Here is a 15,100-nt window from a genome sequence, read left to right on the forward strand (position 1 = left end):
CTTTTAGCCTGTAGGCCCAGGGCAAGCTTAGCTTTTTCTTAAATAGCTTTACTGCATCACTTGACTTTGATGTGCCTCAGGCTGAACACCAGTTTTATGATATCTGTATTTTTACCTCCATACTTTGCAGATGTGAAACTTTCAGAAACAACGAATGAAAGAGATTGTGATGCAGAGAGCCTATTAAAAAATAATAGCAGCTCCCATTTCATTCAGACTACTACAGTTCATGAAAATGCTTCTTTCGAGAAGACAAGTCCATGTGTCGATGTTCCAGTTGGCGATGATACAGATCCTACACTAAGCTCTCACGAAACATCTGGAAACAACGTCGTTATGCCCGTCACAGACCGGAATTTGTCAATGCAAACCATGGAGGAGGGAGCTGAAGACCCAACACTGGAATACAACCCAAAGGGTGTCCCACTACATGAAGTAACACCTGGTGAATTTGACCAACCCATCATTGTACCCTCAGGTCAACAAGAGTCCTCTCTTAATGGAGACAATGACCTACAAGAACTGGTTCCTCTTCACGACGACCCATCTTTAGAAAATATTGCTATGCAAGAACTTGGTGGTGACGGTAAACCCAATCTATGTTCTCATAACAAAAGGTCACATCAGGGGGGTCATATACTTTCCAAAAGTAACAGTACTGAATTGATCAGTAGATCCTTAAAAAATGCCGTTGTAGCAAAGACTTTCCATGGTGACAAGCATGATGATTTCCCATTGACTTCTGGTGTCATCAAAAGATCCTCATCAGTCATCTCCGATTCTGGGATTGAAAGTGAGCCAAGTTCTGTAGCATGGTGTGACACCCAAACAAGAAAAATGGACTTAACTTCTGATAAGCAACTTCATTGTATATCCAGAAAACATGGAATGCATAGAAATTCCTTGGAAGGTGGAAAAACAGAAAGTAACACAAGTTTACCGAGTGGAATACAAGCCTCTCTGAGCTCCATCAATTCTCTTCCATTTGAAGAGGAGGATCATGAGGTAGAACTTTCCAAATTAACCAAATCTGTTTCTGCCCCACAAATCAGCAGTCCTGAAGAGTCTAAGGACGATCCCTTGCCCAAGAATCTTGTCGAGGAGGATGACCAAGAAGATGATCTTTCCACAACGAACTACTACACTGAAAGGACTGGTAGAGTTGAGTCATGTAGACCTCTTCACAGTCCCGAGGATTCGTCATTAGTAGAAGTTGAGGTCCAGGGTTTAGTTTCCAATTCAAATAGTAGTTTGGAGAACTTATTCTCAGAACATGATAACCCTGGTCTTGAAGATGACCTTTATGGGCCACCACTTCTGTGCAACTCAAGAATCCCAGAGAATGAGTGCTTTTCCGAATGCCTGAATAAGTTACCCAGAATTATCAACTCAACAAACTTTTCAACGGGTACCTTAGTGGATGGAGATATTGCCCACAATGATACCTCCACCATGTCTCCGTTCCAAGACACCATGGATGAATTTCCGTTTTTGCATGAGATTGAACTCACAGAAGACTCAAACAGCGATCAGTTGTTTGATTCTGGTTCTGATCATGAGTTATGTGACATAGACCAAAAAAATAAATTTAATAGGAGTGCCTGTCCATCGGTATCTGAGTCAAACTCGGGTGGGTCAACGGTCATTGCAATGGATGGAAGACGTGGTGTTGAAATGGTTAACCTATCTGTTTCCTGCACAGCCACTTGTTTGCCTTTTTCTTCTATACAAAAAGACTCTCCAGTCATCCCGGGGTTTTCTGCCAAACAAGTATCGTTCCCAATAACGAGGCAACCTTTAGGATCCTTTGGGGTCATTTCGGAGAACCCTTCTGATACTGAGGAAGAGATTAATGAAAGGATGCTCAGGTGAGACATGTAGAAACATCAGTCCATGCAGCAGAGCGCAGATCATTAGGAGACCATCTGAAGGGTGGCTTTCAGAGCTGTCCTACTGAAATGGTGGATTTGGACACGGTTGCATCCACTCAATATCCCCTCCCCAATCATAGATCTGTGAAATATTCTATGGACCCTCTTTTAGATCTCATATGAGAGGTTTCACCTAATCACATCACAAGACTGGTATTCCCTTACGTCTGCTTGGTGGTGGCAGAAGTGGTTGGCCATTCTCCGGACATATTCCCATTCATATGCCAAGCATCAATGACCTCTGTCAAACCATGAAGCTAGTAATCTACTGTACATGCTAGTCATGTAATGTAATTCTAGTACCCTATTCAGCAGAGAAGGGGATGTGGCCATAAAACCCATTTACTACCCCCCATGTAGGTCATCCTCCTTAAATTTGAAGGCAACTGTCCAAGAACAGACCCAGAATTTGTCCGATTGAACAAGTTTCCATGAGCCATGTTTTCTCCAGTTTGTTTAGTGATGGTCTTCCCAACACCTTGACTCCATAGTGAGATCTCCTCCTTATGTATCGAAAAAATAACTTGCCCTCTGAATTCAGCAGCAAAGTGATCAAAGTGAGCCTCTAGACCCAAGTAAAAATGTGACCATAGACCGCTAGTGTACAGTAAACAAACCCCTGGCTCCCCCTATTTTGAAAGCCGCAGCTTCCACTTGTCCTTTTGGGGGGTAATTTTTACATGTCAAGAAAGGGCTGCCAGAATTGTAGACTATACAGTAGTCTAAGACACTCCCCCCGATAAATGCAAGTGGACTCAAGGACCTTCAATGAGGTCATGACCATGTGGTCAGCCTTCCCCAAAGCATCAGTTTGATCACATGGTCATGACACCATTGGAAGTCGTTTAGTCGGCCTAACTTGCATCTCTTCATAGGGGAGCGTCCTGGAGTTTCAATGCACATGGCGGCCATTTTGTACTTTGAGAATTTGCTTCCAGAATGGACAAATGGGGTCCGCAGCTTTTGAAAGGGAGGACACCAGATCTATTTACTGTACAATGGACAATCTTTTGATCTGACGGATCACTTTATATTATTACGGTCTTAGCTTCTCCTCAGAGATTAATAAATGTATTTTCTAGTTTTCATCAGGCCAAAGAAAAGTTCAGAAAACAGGTGAAGTTTGAAGGTTTCCTGTACAGCGACCTCTCGGCACTTGCTTCTGATATCCCATATTTCCCTCCGGAGGAAGAACATCTGGAAGATGGAATACACCTGGTGGTCTGTGTCCATGGACTAGACGGTAATACATCTCAATGGGGGTCATTTACTAAAGGCCCGATTCGCGTTTTCCCGACGTGTTACCCGAATATTTCCGATCTGCGCCACTTTTCCCTGTATTGCCCAGGGATTTTGGCGCACGCGATCGGATTGTGGCGCATCGGCGCTGGCATGCACGCGGCGGAAATCGGGGGGCGTGGCCGAACGATAACCTGACGGATTCAGAAAAAACGCTGCATTTTAAAAAAATAAAGTGTCGCGGGACACGCGCTTACCTTCACCCAGGATGGCTCGGTGAACTTCAGTGCATTCCGGCGTGCCTCAGGGAACTTCAGCGCAGCAGCGACACCTGGTGGACGTCGGAGGAACTGCCTTAGGGAATCGCCGAAAGACTCGAATCCACCGCAGAGAACGCGCCGCTGGATCGCGAATGGGCCGGGTAAGTAAATCTGCCCCAATGTGTCCTAAAGGAGTTTTTCCACACATATAGACTCTGTACACACATATACACTGTACACACATATATAAACAGTACACACATATACACACTCTGTACACACATATTTACGCTATACACACATACACAATACACACATATACATTAAACACATATACACTGTACAGACTCTGTACACACATATAGACCGCACATTCTTATACACTATACACACATATACACTGTAGACACATACACTTTGTACACACATAAACATTGTACAGGCGGTCCTCTACCTAAAAACACCTGACTTACAGACAACCTCTAGTTACAAACGGACCTCTGGATGTTGGTAATTTCCTGTACTTTAGCCTTAGGCTACAGTGATCAGCTGTAACAGTTATCACAGGCGTCTGTAATGAAGATTTATTGTTACTCCTGGTTCTTACGACAATCCAACATTTTTAAAATCCAATTGTAACAGAGACCAAAAACATTCTGTCTGGAGTTACAATTATAAAAAATACAGTTCTGACTTACATACAAATTCAACTGAAGAACAAACCTACAGACCCTATCCTGTATGTAACAACATGAGATGTCAGCCACCACCTTCCTCTCTGAGCCTCTATGTATAATGTTATCTGCCATCTGCTGGTGAAAGACGGGAACACTCCATGTAATATTCTCTTTCCCCGGCAGATGACAGTCAGTATAAATGACAGTATATACTAGAGTCTGTCTTATCAGCAAGAGGTGGTCTACTGAGGGGGGGCAGGAGAATTAGAAGAGAAAAAAAACTATAAAAATGTGTTTCACTTTACAGCAGTCACCAAGCAAAGCACCAGGGGGTGGTGTAAATATGTAAATTTTTATTTTAAAAAATAAAAAAAAAACTCCTCGAGTTTCTTTTTCTTTCATCCGTTTCTGTTATATTTTGAAACAATGAAACAAAATTTTTAAAGAATTTTGACTATGAGAACTATTTCTCTGCCTGTAAGGCGACTGGCTGGAGCAGGAGCTCTCCTGCCTCTTCTAACCAAGCCCTGTCAAGACGGACGCGATCAGGAATCATTTTATGTTATGGTAAATTGTTTACCTCAAATGCAGAACGTCCCGAAAAGGATTTTTTTTTTTGTTAATTTTTGATTTTATTGATTATTCTCAGATTATAAACAATGGAAAAAACAAAAATTCTTGTGCAGAATGTATGACCATAACATTAGCCTGGGACCGGACGTTCTGTGACCTTTTCACCCTTTGACTCCAGGTAACAGCGCTGACCTTCGACTGGTCAAAACATTTCTGGAGTTGGGGCTACCGGGAGCAAATCTTGACTTTCTGATGTCCGAAAAAAATCAGGTAAGTAAATCTCAGGAATAGTGGATGTATATATACAATGGGGCGCATGTATCAGTCTTTTGGTTTGCCTTTTTAAACATTTTTTAGACTTTTGCTCATCTGCAACTTTTTTTTGCACCTTAGACCTTAGTCTCCCTGAACCGTTGTCTATGTAGATGTGAAATCTACGGCCGCCCCTGACCAGGTGTAGAAATTAGCTACGAGCTGATTGACACTTTTTGCGACTTTTGTTTTAAAAAGTTGCAAATTTCTCCAAAAACCAAACGTCAAATATATCAATAAGGAAAAACCACCAAAATACATAAAAGTCAAGAAAAAAAAAGCCAGACTTATGATGCATGTGCCCCAAAATTCTGTCTGGGAACAACATGAATTAGCACAATACATTAGGATAGTGTCGGCCACCAGAATTGTAGCTGGACTTGATACACTAAAAGAGAGTCTCCTCACACTGCTGTGCTTTAGCTCTTAACATTCAAACTCCTCCACAGCACCACTGTTGGACTAGGACTCCTTGGGCCTACGAGATAACATTTTAGTGGGGGCCCACCAGAACTTAGTAACCTCCAAACTGAGTTGTCATCTCTGGAACAGTGTTAGAGCCTGGGCCAACCGGAGGATCCTCTGATTCTCCGGTGGGCCAGTCCAACCCTGTGCAACCCCTCTCTTCTGCGTTGAGTAAAAGATGTAGCAAGTTACTGGTTGAATAGAACAGCTGCCACTCAGACTAGAGGGCAGGTGTGATGGAGCAGTTCAACCCCCAGAACACAGGGCACAGCAGTGTGAGGACCACGAATAAGATTAACACTGTCATGGGCCCTGGGCTGTATGGATATTAGGGCCACTACAAGCCTGGAATTACTTCCTACATCTGCTACAAGAATCAGCTCTTTGGGGAATGTCCCTTCTGCTGCTTTCAATCTGTGGTTTCAGGGCCTTTGGAGGTCCTTCTCAGTCTTAAATTTGATGTGGAGTTTGGGTGGCCATCGGCCCCCTAGAAGGCTTGGGCCCCAGGCTGCTGCACAAACCGCCCTCATTATAATCCACTACTGGTGAGGACACAATCCTGGAATATTTATCATTTCTGTAGCTTGACATGATCAAAGCTGCTGATAGATTCCCTGGTGTCCCTCAATGTAATTGTAGGGCTCTAATGCTAGAGACAGCAAACACATGAAAATATTAATAATATTAGGAAACACATTGTAGAATGTTCTGTAACGAGTCCGGATTTGTACCGATTTCTTTCTCCGTCTGTTCCAGAACGACACCTTTGCCGACTTTGATGCGATGACTGACCGGCTGATAGACGAGATTGTTCAGCACATTCAGTTGTATAACCTCTCGATTTCACGAATAAGGTGAGGAGAATCATCTGCGCTGCAAAAAGCACTGCAGAATTTGCTGAATTTCATAATATCTGTTTATGAGAAAATAAGGAACACAATGGAGCTCACATGTATATCCGTCACAAGACCCCGGACAGGATCCGATCCCGGTTCATTGCTTTATGGCAGATAAGAACCCGTCTGCTATGAAAATAACTATTTTTATCACCAAATTGGAGACCATTAATTGGTGAATTTTAGCTCCGCCCAGATAATGCAGCAGGAAGTGTTGCTTTATGGCAGTTGTAATAATCGCTGACATAGAATTTTTCTTGCCAGTGGAGGGACATCAGTAGCTCCTCACTGTGAATGGACTTAATGGGAACCTTCATTAAAGGTAACCTGTCATCAGAAAGTGGCCTAATAAAGTATAACCGGTATGTGGTCAACCAGCTGAAAAGCTTTCATGGCCCAGATTGGTGGCATCATCAAGAAAATCGACTTTGAGATTAGCTGTTAAGTGGTTATATAAAGTCAGAGAGGCGGAGTAAAGCCCCCCGCCCTCCACCTCTGAACACCTTCTGACATCATGTGTCGGACTCCAGGAGATCTGGTCAATGATGTACCTGGACAAAGGACCATCAATTACAGTGAAGGGGGCGTGCTGAGACAGGGAGAGCTTGACTTCAGTGTTAAACTCTCCGCCTCCTTGACTTCATAAAAGCTATTTACATCTCACTCCGAAGTTGATTTTCTGGATGATGCCATCAGCTTAATGCTTGATAACTCACTGCTACTGGTTTATTTGGACGACTTCTGATGACGGGATCGCTTTAAGGTCAAGGTTCCAAATTTATCTTATTGCTGCTGGTCTCCAGTCTCTGGAGTCATAGGAGGGGAGCGGCACCAGGGTTCCAGTGATATCAATCGGCTCCCAACAAATGTGCACATGGTGAAGCCGAAGTTACTACATGATGAATATCGGGCACCTCACTAGCCCTCACTAGGGGGATCAAGTGGATCCTCGAATAACATAGAAACCCAATTGGTAAACACTTGAAGACATGAGGGCAATTTAAAGGCCCCAAATCTGTAAATGACTGATTTATTTTTTTATAAATTTATTTTTGTTGTTTTGCAGTTTTATTGGACATTCTTTGGGAAACATCATCATTCGGTCTGTTCTGACCCGTCCAAGATTCCGGTACTATCTGAACAAGCTGCACACGTTCCTGTCACTGTCTGGACCTCATCTTGGCACTCTGTATAGTAACAGCACCTTAGTTAGTACCGGTAAGATGGAGGGTGGTAGAATCTTTTATGTTTTATGTTTCATTGTATTATTTATTGTTTTATAGTCTGTTCACTACACATTGCAGCAAAGCATGGCAGCTATACAATGCCCACCTACCTTCTCACCTTCCACTACCTGCTCTAATTGCCATCTTTCACCTACTGCCTGTCCAACACCGCCTCCTAATCTGACTCCTCTTCTACTTCCTTTTATTCACATACTTCCGTCTACCTCCCTATTCTCATCTACCTCCTCCTCTGCTTTCCATTCTTCACCTACTGCCTGCCCACCACCCCCTCCTCATCGACCTTCTCCTCTACTCAGCATTCATCACCTACTTCCTGTCCACCTCTCTCTCCTCATCTACCTCCTCATCTACCTCCTCCTCTACTCAGCATTAATCACCTACTTCCTGTCCACCTCTCTCTCCTCATCTACCTCCTCATCTACCTCCTCCTCTACTCAGCATTCATCACCTACTTCCTGTCCACCTCTCTCTCCTCATCTACCTCCTCATCTACCTCCTCCTCTACTCAGCATTAATCACCTACTTCCTGTCCACCTCTCTCTCCTCATCTACCTCCTCATCTACCTCCTCCTCTACTCAGCATTCATCACCTACTTCCTGTCCACCTCTCTCTCCTCATCTACCTCCTCCTCTACTCAGCATTCATCACCTACTTTCTGTCCACCTCTCTCTCCTCATCTACCTCCTCATCGACCTTCTCCTCTACTCAGCATTCATCACCTACTTCCTGTCCACCTCTCTCTCCTCATCTACCTCCTCATCGACCTTCTCCTCTACTCAGCATTCATCACCTACTTCCTGTCCACCTCTCTCTCCTCATCTACCTCCTCCTCTACTCAGCATTCATCACCTACTTCCTGTCCACCTCTCTCTCCTCATCTACCTTCTCCTCTACTCAGCATTCATCACCTACTTTCTGTCCACCTCTCTCTCCTCATCTACCTCCTCATCGACCTTCTCCTCTACTCAGCATTCATCACCTACTTCCTGTCCACCCCAGTCATATGTTATAGATGGGGGTTGTATCTTTCTAGATGCGGTTTATGATATTGCACTCACAGCTTAGTAGGAAATACTTCCTTCCTCAATAGGGCCTTAACGACATGTGACATAACTGTAGTGCATTATGCAGCCAACATCCATGGCTCACACCCACAAGCAGTGCTGGCGCCTAGCGTGGGTGTTAACCCCTTATGTGCCAACATCAAACACGGTGGCAGCACTAAAATGACTGCGCTGCATGGGGGCCACCACATTGGATCTGACTAGCGTACATCGGCTGGTGGCTACAGCACGCAGGGCTCCGTCATAGCAGGATCTGTAAAAGTGTGGTAAGTAGTCCCTTTTACAGATCCAATAAATTTATAATATCCTGCAATACTGTAACGTTGAAGCATAATGTAAAAATGATCAGACTCCCTTGGGTTAAAGCACCCTGGGGAGTCTAGAAATACAGTAAGAAAAAAAATCGAAAAAAAAAAAATATTTAAAAAAACCTAAAAGTTCAAATCGCCCCCTTTCCCCAGAACTGATATAAAAATAAATAATAATAAACATGTTAGGTATCGCCACCTCCCAAAAAGTCTGATATATCAATATATGCAAATAGATATTTGCGGCAGTGAACCCCATAACTGAAAAAAGCGCCCAAATTTCAGAAACTTCACTTTTTTGTTATTTTGCAAAAATAAAAAAAGGGATAAAAATGTCTTACAGTTCCAAAAATGGTAACAATAAAATCATCATCATGTCCCTCAAAAATTGTCACCTCAAATGGCTCCATGCGACAAAGTATGAAAAAGATATTAGCGCCAGAATATGGCAAAATGAAGAAATTTTTTTTGTACCAAAGGTTTTAATTTTTGAAAACCTATTAAAACCAAAATAAAACCTAAATACTTAGGAGCTACTTAGGGAAGTGCAGGGTCCGGAACATTTTACTAATTCAACGTCTTTAATAGATGAATAATTGTATTTAAGCTTCATGATAAGAAAAGAGACTTATATCACATCCTATTATATTTCTTCCAGGTTTGTGGCTTATGCAAAAATTAAAAAAGTCGGGTTCTTTGCTGCAGCTGACATTCAGGGACAACGCGGATCTGCGGAAATCCTTCCTCTATCAACTGAGCCTCAAACCAGGTCTGTGGAGGTCATCACATTGTACGGGTGCACAGAGGATACACAGGTCCACCCTATATCAAGATGTATCATGTGATCAATGGGACATACACTACATCACTTACTGTATCACCACCCACTGTATCACCTCCTACTGTATCACGTCCTACTGTATCACCACCTAGTGTATCACCACCTACTGTATCACCCCCTGCTGTATCACCACCTACTGTATCACCTCCTACTGTGTCACCTCCTACTGTGTCACCACCTACTGTATCACCCCCTACTGTATCACCTCCTACTGTATCACCACCTACTGTATCACCACCAACTGTATCACCCCTCCCCTTCTGTATTACCACCTACTGTATCACCACCTGCTGTATCACCAACTATTGTATCACCCCCTGCTGTATCACCACCTACTGTATCACCACCTACTGTATCACCCCCTGCTGTATCACCACCTACTGTATCACCTCCTACTGTGTCACCTCCTACTGTGTCACCACCTACTGTATCACCCCCTACTGTATCACCTCCTACTGTATCACCACCTACTGTATCACCACCAACTGTATCACCCCTCCCCTTCTGTATTACCACCTACTGTATCACCACCTGCTGTATCACCAACTATTGTATCACCCCCTGCTGTATCACCACCTACTGTATCACCACCTACTGTATCACCTCCTACTGTATCATCCCCTACTGTATCACCACCTACTGTATCACCTCCTACTGTATCACCACCTACAGTATCATCCCCTACTGTATCACCACCTACTGTATCACCCCCTGCTGTATAACCAACTACTGTATCACCACCTACTGTATCACCAACTACTGTATCAGCCCCTGCTGTATCACCACCTACTCTATCACCTCCTACTGTATCATCCCCTACTGTATCACCACCTACTGTATCATCCCCTACTTTATCATCCCCTACTGTATCAAAACCTACTGTATCATCCCCTACTGTATCACCACCTACTGTATCACCCCCTGCTGTACCACCACCTACTGTATCACCCCCTGCTATATCACCAACTACTGTATCACCACCTACTGTATCACCTCCTACTGTATCATCAACTACTGTATCACCACCTACTGTATCACCTCCTACTGTATCATCAACTACTGTATCACCACCTACTGTATCACCTCCTACTGTATCACCACCTACTGCATCATCCCCTACTGTATCACCTCTTACTGTATCACCACCTACTGTATCACCACCTACTGTATCACCACCAAATGTATCACCCCCTACTGTATCACCCCCTACTGTATCACCACCTACTGTATCACCTCCTACTGTATCATCAACTACTGTATCACCACCTACTGTATCACCTCCTACTGTATCACCACCTACTGTATCACCTCTTACTGTATCACCACCTACTGTATCACCACCTGCTGTATCACCACCTACTGTATCACCACCAAATGTATCACCCCCTACTGTATCACCCCCTACTGTATCACCACCTACTGTATCATCCCCTACTGTATCACTTCCTACTGTATCACCCCCTACTGTATCACCCCCTACTGTATCACCCCCTACTGTATCACCACCTACTGTATCACCTCCTACTGTATCACCTCCTACTGTATCATCAACTACTGTATCACCACCTACTGTATCACCTCCTACTGTATCACCACCTACTGTATCACCACCTACTGTATCATCCCCTACTGTATCACCTCCTACTGTATCACCACCTACTGTATCATCCCCTACTGCATCACCTCTGACTGTATCACCACCTACTGTATCACCACCTACTGTATCACCCCCTACTGTATCACCACCTACTGTATCACCACCTACTGCATCACCACCTACTGCATCACCATTTACTGTATCACCACCTACTGTATCACCACCTACTGTATCACCACCTACTGTATCATCCCCTACTGTATCAACCCCTACTGTATCAACCCCTACTGTATCACCACCTACTGTATCAACCCCTACTGTATCACCCCCTACAGTATCACCTCCTACTGTATCACCCCCTGCTTTATCACCCCCTGCTGTATCACCACCTACTTTATCACCACTTACTGTATCACCCCCTGCTATTTCACAACCTACTGTATCACATCCTACGGTATCCTCCCTACTGTATCACCACCTAATTAATCACCTACTACTGTATCTCCCCCTACTGTATCACCCCCTACTGTATCACCCCCTACTGTATCACCACCTACTGTATCACCTCCTACTGTATCATCAACTACTGTATCACCACCTACTGTATCACCTCCTACTGTATCACCACCTACTGTATCACCTCTTACTGTATCACCACCTACTGTATCACCACCTGCTGTATCACCACCTACTGTATCACCACCAAATGTATCACCCCCTACTGTATCACCCCCTACTGTATCACCACCTACTGTATCATCCCCTACTGTATCACTTCCTACTGTATCACCCCCTACTGTATCACCCCCTACTGTATCACCCCCTACTGTATCACCACCTACTGTATCACCTCCTACTGTATCACCTCCTACTGTATCATCAACTACTGTATCACCACCTACTGTATCACCTCCTACTGTATCACCACCTACTGTATCACCACCTACTGTATCATCCCCTACTGTATCACCTCCTACTGTATCACCACCTACTGTATCATCCCCTACTGCATCACCTCTGACTGTATCACCACCTACTGTATCACCACCTACTGTATCACCCCCTACTGTATCACCACCTACTGTATCACCACCTACTGCATCACCACCTACTGCATCACCATTTACTGTATCACCACCTACTGTATCACCACCTACTGTATCACCACCTACTGTATCACCTCCTACTGTATCATCCCCTACTGTATCAACCCCTACTGTATCAACCCCTACTGTATCACCACCTACTGTATCAACCCCTACTGTATCACCCCCTACAGTATCACCTCCTACTGTATCACCCCCTGCTTTATCACCCCCTGCTGTATCACCACCTACTTTATCACCACTTACTGTATCACCCCCTGCTATTTCACAACCTACTGTATCACATCCTACGGTATCCTCCCTACTGTATCACCACCTAATTAATCACCTACTACTGTATCTCCCCCTACTGTATCACCCCCTACTGTATCGCCTCCTACTGTTTCACCTCCTACTGTTTCACCACCTACTGTATCACCACCTACTGTATCACCACCTACTGCATCACCCCCTACTGTATCACCTCCTACTGTTTCACCTCCTACTGTTTCACCTCCTACTGTATCCCCTCTACTGTATAACCCCCCGCTGTATCATCACCAACTGTATCACCCCCCTGCGGTATCATCACCAACTGTATCACCACCTACTGTATCACTAACTACTGTATCATCCCCTACTGTATCACCTGACTAGTGGTTGTCTGATGTGATAGTAGAAGGGAATTCTCTCTGTTCACTATCTATTACTCTGGAGGACCAATCATGTCCTGCATCACACACGCAACCTTTTGATGTGAATGGCTGCAGTGTAATACTTTCTTTCTCCTGCGGGGGAGCTGTAGGAAAACTGGATTACAGATTATAGCAGTTTAGGGAACCCAGAATGCTGAGACTGTGTAATCTGATTATCATCCAATCCAACTGTGAACAGACTTCTCTTTTTTACTAAATTCTTTTACCCCCAAATAAATAATAATTTTGCAGCATCTCTCTTACATTGTGCTGTTCCTCCTGTCACTCCTTATAGACATCTATGGGTGTTAGCAGTCTGGGGGGTGTCCCTGCACAGTCCTATAATATCATGCTAATAGAGGAGTAGGCAGAGGGGTCCAGCACAGGTAATGTGTGAGAGGACACAAAGGGCGAAACCTCTTTATTAGTGTCTCACAGTTAGAAATTTTGGCACTAATAGAGCCCCCTTTTAAGTGTCAGAGACTGCAGAGATACCTGGGGCACAGAAGCCCCTCCTGGAACTCAGAGATCCTAATAGGTCCCCAGCAGCTGCCTGTTCCCACCACTAGTCTGCAGGAAGAGCCCATCACAGGTTACATGTGGGAGGAACATGAACTTTGCATGGACACTCCCTCCACCCAACTGGTAACACCCACTTGACTAACTACACAACAATGGAATGGGGAAAAGTAAAATTACTAAATTATTATTAGAATGTTCAAGGGAATCTACCATCAAAATCCATCCTGATAAACCAAGGACATTACTCATAGATCCAGGACTGTGGTATCTTCTTATAGTTGTTATCCATGGCCTCCTTCCTTCTAAAATCAACTTTTAAAATTATGCTAAAGAGCCAGAGGGGCTCTGGTGGGCATTAGCAGAGCACTTCTATGCTGTAGCTTCACAGGCTGTTACACTGTGCATAAGCACTTCCCTGTCCTACCATGTAATATAAAAACAGGCAGAGGGAGGGGGAGGCTTAAACTGTGCAACAACCTGTGATGCTACAGCATGGAGGTGCTCTGGTAACACCCCTGAGCCATTCTGGCTCATAATTTGCATAATTTTAAAAGTTGATTTTAGAAGAAAGGAGGCCATGGATAACATATATAAGAAGATACCACAGTCCTGGATCTATGAGTAATGTCCTTGGTTTGTGGTGATGGTTTATGATGGTAGATTCCCTTTAAAGAAATGTCAAGTTCAGTCTAAACTAAACCACATGTGGGGACAATTTCATGTTCTTCATTTTTCTTGCAGGGCTTCAGTATTTTAAGAATGTAGTTCTGGTCGCCTCTCCACAAGATCGCTACGTCCCGTTTCATTCTGCAAGAATCGAGATGTGTAAAAACGCCATCAAGGACAAACACACGGGTAAGATCCAGCGCCAAAAAAATCATTAGTTTTTTAGTTTTATATTTTGTTGTTTTTAAATTTATACCTTTAACTGATTACTTTGCAGGATGAGGATTATATTGCGTTGTTACTGTGACTTATCCATCAACTGTGTATTCACTGAACCTGTCCCTAAAATTCTATCTTTACCTTAAAGGGAACCTGTCACCACATTTTCACATATAGAGCTAGTGACAGGTTCCTATAGAGACCAAACTAACTGACCCCCACATCGTTTCCATTACATCCACATAAATAACTTTATCTTATATTTCCTGGCATCAGAGAAGGCGTGTCCTGTTTGGCCGGCCCCTCCCATCTACTCCTCCCCATGTCCCATACCTCGCCTCAGCATGTCATGTGGCCAGGTTTACATCATCACAGGTCCTTTAACCTCCTAACATTAGCAAACTGTACACCATGCATGTATCTGATCACATGAAATCACAGCAGCCTCCTTGAAAATCTACTCCTCCCCATCCTCCATGGATGTATGTATCTGATCACATGA

At 44.0% G+C, this 15,100-nt stretch overlaps 1 protein-coding gene across 2 annotated transcripts in view; it reads left to right on the forward strand.

The window, feature by feature from the left end:
- The window catches only part of FAM135B (family with sequence similarity 135 member B), a 120,666-nt gene that overhangs the window by 93,858 nt on the left and 11,708 nt on the right, over positions 1-15,100 (forward strand). For both annotated transcript variants that reach the window (XM_072151141.1, XM_072151142.1), the window contains exons 13-19: positions 131-1,868; positions 3,014-3,174; positions 4,859-4,950; positions 6,214-6,311; positions 7,420-7,571; positions 9,632-9,742; positions 14,455-14,568. In XM_072151141.1, coding sequence (XP_072007242.1) covers positions 131-1,868; positions 3,014-3,174; positions 4,859-4,950; positions 6,214-6,311; positions 7,420-7,571; positions 9,632-9,742; positions 14,455-14,568 — 2,466 coding nt within the window. The remainder of the gene's footprint in view (positions 1-130; positions 1,869-3,013; positions 3,175-4,858; positions 4,951-6,213; positions 6,312-7,419; positions 7,572-9,631; positions 9,743-14,454; positions 14,569-15,100) is intronic.

The sequence above is a fragment of the Engystomops pustulosus genome, chromosome 5, assembly GCF_040894005.1.
Source record: "Engystomops pustulosus chromosome 5, aEngPut4.maternal, whole genome shotgun sequence".
NCBI lineage: Eukaryota > Metazoa > Chordata > Amphibia > Anura > Leptodactylidae > Engystomops > Engystomops pustulosus.